This window comes from Aspergillus caelatus (assembly GCF_009193585.1).
Source record: "Aspergillus caelatus strain CBS 763.97 unplaced genomic scaffold BDV27scaffold_487, whole genome shotgun sequence".
Taxonomy (NCBI): domain Eukaryota; kingdom Fungi; phylum Ascomycota; class Eurotiomycetes; order Eurotiales; family Aspergillaceae; genus Aspergillus; species Aspergillus caelatus.
The window spans coordinates 1-11,102 of NW_022475750.1; the positions used below are offsets into that span (position 1 = coordinate 1).

An 11,102-nucleotide genomic window follows, 5' to 3' on the forward strand; every position below is an offset into this window, starting at 1 on the left:
AGGACAGTATAGATTATCTAACTGACGAATCCAACGGATTAGTGTCTTTTCCTGTGAGTCATCAAGGGTCTTGGTTGAGATAGGACGTGTATTTCGAGTAGCTCGGCCATGAATACGTGCTCTGAGTCGATAATAAGGAACGTCAAATTGACGCGCCAACGCAGAGACATTTGGTTTTTTTTGGCCTTGAGCAGCTGTACAGGCCTCTAGGATTCGTTTCTCAATATCAGAATAAGAATTAGGCATGGTGGTGGTAGATAAAATCTCTGAATAGCTTCAAATTTTGCGTTGAAGTGGGAATTTGCGTTGAGGTGAGGCAGACCAACACGCCGAATGGCGGGTGGGTCTGCTGATGTAAGAGACGGCTAATCATTTATTTATGACCATCATTAGTTCGCCCATTATGTAAGTCGGCTGCCTTTTCCAACCCCTCCAGAACCATTCTACACCGCTTTCCCATTCAAGAACCCTGCCCCCACGTTCATTCTTGTATGCATCACCTTTAGAGTATACACTCGTAGATCATGAACCTGGAGTATTGACAAGAGTACAATGGGTATTCTAACCTTTGAATAAAGGCTTGTGTTCGGTACTTATACCATTTACATGGAGTAACATGGCAAAGCCCATACTGTACTGTTGCATTCATAAGAGCTGGAACCAAGATACGGCGAACCACAGAAACATCAGTAGTTCATAGATTAATATATTTACATCACGTGACAATAAGCCCCACAGTCAGAGCAATAGATCACCAATCAAATATGAAGAAAAAGGAGGGTCAGCATGTCCCCAAGGTCCTCAAGAAGCCCGAAAATGTCTTCTCTGGAACAGATCCGCTTGCCTCCAAGGTCCTCGTCCACTGTGACCGCACGTCGACACAAGTGGGACATCGAAATCTCAGCGCCCTTCCACCATGGACACTTCCTCTGACATTCATCTTCCTCCTCCTAGGTCTACAGTACCTTCTAGGACTATCCTCACATCGGTTCCCGGGGAATAACGAACGAGTCACCGTTACGCCGAGATACGCATCCTTCTTCATCATACAGTGCGAGAGGTGACATACACTCTGGAGTCGTGCTAGGCATACATAAATCCCCACGCTACACTCCAAGGTCCTCACCTCGAGATCTGATCCCTGCCACCGCCACGTTTGGTTGGATACAAAAGACACTAAACATACGCCAAAAGTGGAGTGCAAGGACCTTGAGGACATTCAATCACAACAGTCGACACCTTGTTGCACAACAGGATTTGATATAAGGGGAGCGGGGCAGAAAAACCCATAAATTGGTCCGATATACCAAGAATACCAAGCATCGGCATCCTGCAGTCCAAGAAAACTTTCCACCCCTTGCGAGTGTTTCCCTACGTTTCCCACGTGGTTTCTATCTTTGCAAATTCCTTATTACCTCAAATTTGAGTTCTATTGGGCTGTCGTGCCTGCCAGAGAATTTCTTTGCGAACTATTGCTCTTGGCCCGTGCCGTCGTGCACCAGTTTTTTGGAAAGTCATCTGTCAATCTCTCCAATCGACGCAATCATCTAGGGAAGCGGGACCAACATGGATGTTCTACACACCCTTCTCACGCGGGATGAAGATTCTGGGCCCGCCCCTGCCTGTGATGCAGGCAACGAATACGACGGTCGCATGGGTTTGCGCATCTCCTCCATCTTTGTCATCATGGTCGGTTCGATGTTCGGTGCTGTCTTCCCGGTCTTTGCAGGACAGTTTCGACGTACGAAATATTTAGAGTGGGCTTTCTTCATTGCCAAGTACTTTGGCTCCGGTGTCATCATTGCTACGGCTTTCATTCATCTGTTAGCTCCTGCTGAGGAAGCCTTAACCAATGAATGCCTGACTGGCCCGATCACGGAGTATTCCTGGGTCGAGGGTATTATCCTAATGACCATCGTGGTGCTTTTTTTTGTCGAGATGATGGTCATGCGGTATGCTCGATTTGGCCAAAGCCATGCACATGAATTGGCACATGAACATGGCCATGTAGAGCCCAAGGCTACTGGCTCTGAGAGCGGTTCTGAGGTCTTGGACAGCAAGCATATTCCCGGCCGGGATCATCTGGGTCACTCTCGTGAACATCATGATGTTGAGAATGCTTCCCACGATACGTCCCTCGAAGAGTATATGGCGCAGCTGACTGGCGTTTTCATTCTGGAATTTGGTATCATCTTCCATTCTGTCTTTATCGGCCTGACCTTAGCAGTATCTGGTGCTGAGTTTGTTACGCTCTACATTGTCCTTGTCTTCCATCAGACTTTTGAAGGTCTTGGTCTGGGATCCCGACTGGCTACAATCCCCTGGCCTCGTTCGAAACGTCTTACCCCATATCTTTTGGGTATTATTTTCGGTCTGTCGACGCCAATCGCGATCGCGATCGGATTGGGTGTTCGCAAGTCGTACCCTCCCGAGGGTCGCACGACCCTCATCGTTAACGGAGTCTTCGATTCAATTTCCGCCGGTATCTTGATTTACACGGCGCTTGTGGAGCTTATGGCGCATGAGTTCATGTTCAGTAGCTCGATGAAAAAGGCGCCTATTCAGCACGTCCTGGCCGCCTTTTTCCTCCTATGCTTGGGTGCTTTGCTGATGGCGCTTCTTGGAAAATGGGCCTGATTTATGACTGTCTTTTTTTTTTATTTTGTCTTGTTATGTTGCTGTGTTGCTGTGCTCAATATACCCCCCATCGGCAGGTTGTTTAATTTTATTTCTAGATTGCATTATTGCTTCATTGCTCATACTGTGTATTCCAAGAAGAATAAAAACTTTGCTCATATATACAAACATTAGATAACTGTGGCATTCACAAAACCTCCAAAGACTACTCGACCTTGACAGATTAGTAAATAACGACCATCGTTAACATGCGGGAGTATGTGCTTTAGGCAACCTAAAAAAGACAGGCCCCCAAGCCCGGAGTTACGCCAAATCTAATCTCCGCATCAGGAACCCAACCAACCACGTTTCCTCACCCATCCTAGACCCTCCTTAAGCAACCCCCAAACACCACCAATCTCCAATTCAATTAACCCCATCACACAAAACGAGTTCTCAATCATCAAGCCCCTCCAAGTTTCAAAATGCGTTTCTCAATCTTCCCCACCCTCCTCGTCTCCCTCGCCTCCCTCTCCACCGCCGCCGAACTCGGCATCGAAAAGACCCACGAGGTAGAATGCACCCGTAAAACCGTCAAGGGCGACACCGTCCAGATGCACTACAAAGGCACGCTCCAGTCCGATGGCTCTGAGTTCGACTCTAGCTACAAGCGCAACTCGCCATTGAAGTTCAAGGTGGGCTCGGGTATGGTTATTAAGGGGTGAGTTTTCTCGTTTGGGCTTCTTCTTCTTCTTCTTATTGTGATGTACAATACCTGGGAATTAAGCTAATGCGTTTGTTTGTTGTAGATGGGACGAGGGTCTTTTGGATATGTGTATTGGTGAGAAGCGTACTTTGACTATTCCCCCTGAGTATGGGTATGGGTCTCGTGGGGTTGGGCCAATTCCTGGTGGTGCGACTCTCATTTTTGAGACGGAGTTGGTGGGTATTGATGGTGTTTCGAAGGATGAGCTGTAAATTAAGTCCTAGGTTTAGACTTTTCTTGAATTTTTATCTTTGATATGGGCTTTCTTTTTTAATACAGTGTCGCTTGGCACTGGCACTGGCACTGGTACTGGTACAGGGGAGTAGCGAAAAAATAACTTTGAAATTGATCTGTATATGTAAGTATGTAGATATCTGTATCTCTGGGTATCATGCGAAACCTCTAGTATAATACAATCTGTCGTCACCAAGTCTATAACGATCCAAGAGAAACCAGAGCAGAAAAAAGAAATATAAATCAGTCCATAGCATCGAGAGCATTCTCGGCCGCTCCGTCGTTCTCAGAAACGAGGATTCCCACAAGACACTCCCCCAGGATGGCATCCCAGTTCACCCATGGATGAATCTCCATGAACAACTTCGCCGAGTCCTTCCCGGCACCACGGAGCAATTCACCCTTCCCGCCAGGGTGGAATGGGACATATGGCGTGATGTTATAGACCTTGCCCTGGTACGAAGTCCAGGCATCGCGACCCTTCCGTCCATTCTGTGCCTTGAGCATCGACGGGGTCACCTTGACCAGAGTTGGGGGTAGATTTGCACCCCGCAAGTTGTTCTTGGGGTTTGATGTAAGCGCGGCCCAATCCAGGGGGGAGTAGCCTGGTTCGAGAACTGCCCGCTTCGATGAATTGGAGGGCTGTGCGGTGAGTTTGACGGGTGCCAGGCTATTACTGGTGGGACGACTGGAGGGCGGTACACGTAGCGATGCCGCTGCAGAGGGTGGCGGACGAAGGGAGCTGCCTGGATTTGGGCGCGGGGGATATCGTCCCGCGGGGGCGGATTGTGGTTGTTGGGTTTGGGACATTGTCGGACGGAGTCGAGGTGGCGGCGGGGGAGGCATCAAGGAGGAACTGCTTGCGGTGGGCCGTGGTGGAGGTAACATGGCGGCATTATTAACTACGATAGCGACCGGCTCTGAGGGTTTCGCTGATCCATTCTGGATTGGCTTTTGGTCGGCCTGGTTCTCGGTAGTGGTGGTTGTCTTGTCGACCTTGTCGCTGTCGAGACGCAGCGTGGGCACTTCGAGGGACGGTGGACTCGATGCAGATGCCTTGGGTGTTGACTGGGAGTCTTCTGCATTTCCGTCTTTTTCTTCGAGTGGTTTGGAGTCATCCTTCACTTTCGCATCATCTGTGGCGCGATCGGTAGGAGGCTCTTCAAGAGTTGGTTTCGGCGGGGGTTGAGAGATGGAGGGCTCAGGCGTCCAGCTGGATGGGGGGTGACGGTAAAGCAGGAAACATGCAGTCGCAATGAGTGTAGCCACTCCTAGCCAGCCCATTCTGGGCGGTCCGAAGGTTGTAGATGGTGAAAGCGAGAAGGGTGCCTGAAGATCGGAGACAACAAAAAATGACGACAGGAACACATTTCCAGATGCCCGGGGAAATCATGTGGCCCGTGCTTCGGACGATCAGAGTCCAAGTATAATTTAAGCTTAACCACCCAGACATTCGTAGATAACCTCGTCGTCTATACATGATGGAAATTATATAGAAGGTATATTGTCTGAAAAGAGTATTCAGCACCTAGTACTTATGCCTACGCTGTTGCTCAGTATAACTACATGATCATATAGCAGAGTCCCATAGCATGGACTCAGTCTATGGGAACGATGAGCGTATCCAACAGAGATCATAAAGTTCATTCATTTGCAGTATCTGGGTAATGACAGCCCCTGATCCATGCTACCGGGCTATTCAGACCTCGGTGTTCAAAGGAAACTCTACAAATTAGTGAAACTCCCTAACTCTCCTCTACACCTCCGTCTCCCCCCTCTTCTGCATGCTAGCGTACCCAGCAAATATCCTTCGCTGGCATATACCAAGTGACAGAACACGGTTGCTTGTGTCTCTATAACCTGCCTCGTACGTTGCGTACTGTATACTAGGCCGATATACGAGTCTATTTGGTAAAATATACGATAGAGACATATCTGCCTCTATCTGGCCAGCTAGGGCATGCTCTCTATACAATACTAAAGTCAGTATTACAACCAAAGCGAATAGACCTAATAAAGCAACACCTAAACATCTCAAATAAGTCCTCGAAAAAGCTTCATATTAGAGAAACGGCCAAGAAAGCTTCCTGAACAAGAACATCCAAACTTCACAGTATATACATCCAATCACATGACCGCGCGATAAGAGCGCGTCACACGCCGACCCCCCATGAAGTCCAAACTATCCCAACACGCCCAAATCATCCCCAAAACACATGGATTCAATACTCGATGGGTTGAATTCTGCACAGAGAGCCGCTGTGTCGTCGCCATCACCGATTCTCCAGGTTCTCGCCCCGCCCGGCTCAGGAAAGACCAAGACCTTAACGGCGCGCGTCGCGTACCTCCTCTCCCACCATGGCTATCGACCGCAAGATGTCATCTGCTGCACGTTCACAATCAAAGCGAGCCGGGAGATGCGGGGGCGTCTGTCAAAGCTGGTTGGGGATCGGGTGCAGTCGAGATTGATTCTGGGGACGTTTCACTCCATCTGTCGACGATATCTGGTGACGTATGGGTACTTAATTGGGCTACGGAAGGGGTTTGGAATCGCAGATTCCGGGGATAGTTTGGCTATTATCAGGGTATGTTCCCTAGAAATTGTGATTGTTTGGGGGTGTGGCTTGCTTACTTGGATGTCTGTTTGCGGTAGAGGATTGTCAAGCGGTTACAGCTCAATGTCCAGCCTAATATGGCTCGCGGGCGGATTTCGTATCAGAAGGCTCATGGGGTGACGCCGGGGGATTTGGAAGCGAAACAAATGAAGGGCTCCAAGGTGCTGGAGCACCGGGAGTTTGTTCAGGTTTACCAAGCGTATGAATCGCATCTAGCGGATTCAAATCTACTCGATTACGATGATCTACTTCTACGGTGCGCCCAGCTGCTTCGACAACATCCGCAGTGCGTTTCGAACGTCCAGTCAGTCCTAGTCGATGAGTTCCAAGACACAAATCATATCCAGTATGAGTTGATGAACCTTTTTGCATCACAGAATAGGCGGATTACAGTTGTCGGGGATCCGGATCAGAGTATATACGGGTTCCGATCGGCTGAGATTAAGAACTTGACGCGTATGCAGCAGCTGTATAGCGATACGTCGGTTGTGTTGTTAGAGGATAATTATCGGTCGTCGGGGTCCATTTTGAGCTCAGCTCAAGATGTTATCGAACAAGACTCGTCGCGGCCAGCTAAGAGGTTGCAGCCAACCCATAGTGTAGGGACGATGCCGGTACTGCGGAAATTGCCAACAGCGGAGGCCGAGGCTCAGTGGATCGTTCTCGAAATTAAAAGATGCATCGCCATGACGGGGAAGCTGCTGAAGTATTCCGACTTTGCGATACTGCTCAGGTCGGCCGCACTTTCGCGACAGATCGAATCGGAAATGGGAAAACAGGGCATGCCGTACAGGATGGTTGGAGGCTTACGCTTCTTCGATAGAGTAGAGATCAAACTACTTCTGGATTATCTGAGAGTTATCAGCCAGCCGGGAAACACCGATGCTCTTCTGCGAATTATCAATGTTCCGTCGAGGAAAATCGGGGAAGAATCGATTCGATCATTGATGAGTGGCGCGGAGAAAGCGAACAAGCCTCTCTGGGACTTCATGAAGGATGTGGCACAAGGTCGCAGGTCGACCGAAAAGACTTTGTCGAAGCCTACAAGTAATGGACTAGGTAATTTTGTCGGCCTCATTGAGTCGTCGAGACAGAAACTCCTCGAATGCACCGACTGTTCGGCTCCGAAGAAGCTTCTTGAGTTTGTGATCAAGAAGCTTTCCTTCCGAGAATACCTTACGTCGACGTACGGTACCAACGAGGAGAACAAATGGGCGAACGTGGAAGAGCTTCTGGGCCAAGCGGAAGATACGGCTGCTGCCGGGGAGGAAAGTGAGCATGACGAAAGCCTCCCGGAAATTCAAGGCCTCTCACAGCAGCAAGCTCATCCGGGAGAAGAGGCACTGTCGCGCTTTCTTGCCAATGTGGCGCTCTCCACTGAGGTTCTTCAGCAAGAGGGAGAGGAGGGTGAGCAATCACAGGAGAGAGTGACGATCTCCACTATCCATGCCGCAAAAGGCCTGGAATGGCCGGTTGTCTTCGTCCCGGCTGTGTATAACGGCATTATCCCACATTCGCGTGCAGAGGATTCGGACGAAGAGAGACGGCTGCTCTACGTGGCCATGACTAGAGCGCAGGCGCTGTTGTACCTGAGTTACCCCCTTGAGCAATCCCGCAGCGGTGAAACGACGAATGTATCAACATTCCTTCCGGAAAAAATCATAGAATCACGATTTCGTTTATTAGGGCCTAATCTGCATGAACACATCGTCTATGGAATCGCTGACATCTTACGGCGGCCGAGACCGACTTCCGAGGCTATGCTCGAGGGTCAGGTTTCACTACCTTCCACGCTTGATGACCAGTGGACGGTAGACGGTCGAGAGGCTGCGGATGCTGCGTTTAGATGGGACGGCTCTAGAGCAGTCGATGGAGAGGAACCTAGCGCTAAAAGACCACGGTATAGCCGAGAATCTTCGATATCAACCACAAACACGTATGTGTCTGCCTCAACATACACAATGAATGGCTCGAACTTTTCCGTACCCACGACCATGTCGCTTGGGTTCTCGACAGCACGGGAGTATATCGCAACAAACACAGCCACTAGGCAGGAACAAAAGCCGGGACTCGGGTTCGAGAGCAAATCAAAAACAGCAGGAACCGGATCATCTGGACGCAGTGTGGTTGGCCTTTCGCAGAAGAGCATATCCGGGTTCTTCAGTAAGCCTTCGTCTCAGCCCAAACCGAAATCTAGCGAATCAGCACCGGCACACTGCCACAAGACCCCTGGCGATCGAAACAACGTCATTGGACAGACGGCAGACGGCAAAAATAAAAACGTGCTCCCGACGAACTTCTCAACGTATCGACCACAGGCGCAGCGCCTGCAAGCAGCCCGTCCGATTCTCGAACCGTCGGACCCCAACCGTTACACGTGGCTGGCGACGTCTTCAAAGCCCACGGAGAAACCGATCTTGCGCAGCGGTGAAGAGGGCAAAGAAATATCCAACAAGGGCGAAGCCGGGAGGGAGTGGGCAGCGAGCGAGGTTAAAAGACCTCAAGGACCGGTTGGAGGTGCCCGACCAGCGACCACGTATCACACGACTACAATGTCGATGTTGCAGGGCGCGGCACCGATGCCGACAAGGAGAACACTGGGGATTCGACGAAGTATGAATGGGTGGGAAGAACGGATGAAGAGGGCAGGCAATCAGCGGCCGTGATGATTTGAGCCTAGATGTAGATAGGTTGTTTATGGACTGGGAACCTCTTATCTGGCAATATCACCGGTAAGGTGTTTGGGCGTTTAGGTCGACATGATTGAGTGCCTCACTACAGCGTTCGGGCTACGAGTTTCACATATCGTACTTTTTTTTCAGTTTACTTTTTTTTTTTCTTGATTTTCACTATCATGGATGTATTAATGCCTAGGTTACTGCCTAAACCTTTCAGTATAGAGACTCCTCGATCCAGTGATGAACAATCCATTGGGGTTGATCCATGACTAAGCCGAACAAATCACTCATTATGTAAGATACAAGGGAGACAATACGGAGCAAGTTACAGCAAGTATTCCGATCAACAACCGTAGCATCCAACTTACGTACAGGGAGATGGGTACACTTGGCACCACTCCAGGAATGCCAGTCCAGGGTGTCGTGCCATGGGTATCTAGCAGCACCCCCTCAACACGGAAACCCAGAATGACACTCGCGATGATCATTACCAACCTCTCCCTCCTCCCCCCAAATGAGAGAAACCCCGAGCAACGCGGAGAGGAAGGCAGAGAGAGAGAGAGAGGGAGAGAAAGGCAACAATGCAACCAATTCTAGCGGTGAAAGTCATAATAATGGTCAATACGAGCCCCAATAAAGGACGATAACGGTAATAACGAACCGATCAGCTGATTAGGGATCCATTCCCCATCATTTTTTCCATCCCGAAGACCCAATTCAGGCTAGACCTAGAACTAGACTAGGTTCTTATCTTCTTCCACTTCTGGTGGTGCTTACTAGTCGACTAGCTTATAGTAGTTTACGGAGACTGTCATCCGTACACCGCATGATAGGTATGTCATGCAGTTCAATTTTTGCGCAATTATTTGGGGACTAACTGGTAAGGTAGGTTATCGTACATCTATCTATCTATCTGTAAGTACTCCAGGGTAGTACTACTAGTGAGTGAGGGGGTCTTAAAGTGTCTACACAGTACGTCTTGTTTCTGGCTGAGAGAAGAAGGTAGGCTAACCTGAATTAGGTTAGTTTAGTTGACATGGTATTAGAGTCTAGACTGTTTGGGACTAGAGTAGCAATAGCCCTCCAGTCTCCGTACTTCGTACAGCTGGCACTTACAGTAATCCTACTACTAGGTTGCCGTAGGTAGAGAGGACTGGGGGACCGAATTGGGTTTAGCCCCACGTCTCAATTAGACGGAGAGGTCTTTTCTCCAGTTCGTTCTGGACGGAATAAACTACCCCGTGTTTTGTTGGCTGGTGATGAAGTGGCATATGGCGTCTGCAATGGTTGCTTAGTAGCTTGTGAGCGAGCGAGACAAGCCATGCACGTAGGCTTGTGTGTAAGCCTGTATGTACTACGTATGTAGTAGGAAGTACCGGCACCCGACCTGGTGCCGTCGGAGCTACCTGAAGCTCGCTGGAAGGGGGAATCGACCAAGTGGATGGATTCCACTTGAGCTCATTTAGTAACTGACTTAGTACGGGATGGAAAAGGGCTGAGGTGTTTAATTCCGCGCAGTACCATGGGTAACACCCATAGTTTGTTTAGTTTGTACCCATAGGTACCAGACACGCTAAACCCGGTTGGGATCTACCATATTTAGAGTTACAGCTTACTGGAAGGTACATTCGAAAAGATATCCCGAGGGAGAGCCTTGAGTAGGGGGATGGGGATATTCCAGAATGGTGGGTAAAGTGATGCTTCAAAGTCATTTCTCTAGTTACTTATCCAAGTAATGATGTTATGTGGATAATAATAGGTGTGGTCGTTAGGAATGTCCATATAAATAGCAATCAGGTGATTGACCTGTTACGGGGTTGTACACAATCTGTAAAATAACTATCCGGAGGTCTACAGGCCAATAGGAAACGGGATGTATGGTTCCAGGACGTAAAATACAGACAACGCATCATTCATTCTGGACACATGGACCTGCGTTGGTGAAACTGAGGCAGATATGACGACGGATCCTCCCTTCTTCTAGGCACCTCATTGGGATCTTCCAAGCGAAGTTACAACTATTGTTCTGGACCAGTTGGCTATCCGTCTCATCCTGCCACCGCCACATCAGGGCGAGGATTAGGAGTCGTATTGAATCAGCCTCATCAGGCGCTGACAAGCCTGACACTCAAAGTGTGGCTGGAGCAATTGTGCTCTCCTTGGTTTTTCTTTTTTTCTTTTTTTTTTTTTTTT

The 11,102-nt window shown here is 49.2% G+C and overlaps 4 protein-coding genes across 4 annotated transcripts; 3 read left to right on the top strand and 1 right to left on the bottom strand.

Moving 5' to 3' along the window:
* Positions 1-764: 764 nt before the first annotated feature.
* Positions 765-1,064, top strand: BDV27DRAFT_164624 (uncharacterized protein; the record flags this gene model as incomplete). The annotated part of the gene is made up of 1 exon (XM_032073727.1): positions 765-1,064. One exon carries the CDS (start codon positions 765-767, stop codon positions 1,062-1,064), a length of 300 nt encoding a protein of 99 aa, XP_031920395.1.
* On the top strand, positions 845-2,782 carry zrfB (low-affinity Zn(2+) transporter ZRT2). Its single transcript, XM_032069480.1, has one exon. The coding sequence runs from the start codon at positions 1,567-1,569 to the stop codon at positions 2,635-2,637; it is 1,071 nt and encodes a 356-aa protein (XP_031920396.1). The 5' UTR covers positions 845-1,566; the 3' UTR covers positions 2,638-2,782.
* Positions 2,783-3,007: 225 nt separating this feature from the next.
* On the top strand, positions 3,008-3,643 carry fkbp3 (peptidylprolyl isomerase family protein FPR2). The gene is made up of 2 exons (XM_032069481.1): positions 3,008-3,337; positions 3,426-3,643. Exons 1-2 carry the CDS (start codon positions 3,102-3,104, stop codon positions 3,592-3,594), a joined length of 405 nt encoding a protein of 134 aa, XP_031920397.1. The 5' UTR covers positions 3,008-3,101; the 3' UTR covers positions 3,595-3,643.
* An 86-nt stretch (positions 3,644-3,729) lies between these two features.
* BDV27DRAFT_139557 (uncharacterized protein) lies at positions 3,730-4,999 on the bottom strand. Its single transcript, XM_032069482.1, has one exon. The coding sequence runs from the start codon at positions 4,898-4,900 to the stop codon at positions 3,860-3,862; it is 1,041 nt and encodes a 346-aa protein (XP_031920398.1). The 5' UTR covers positions 4,901-4,999; the 3' UTR covers positions 3,730-3,859.
* Positions 5,000-11,102: the final 6,103 nt, after the last annotated feature.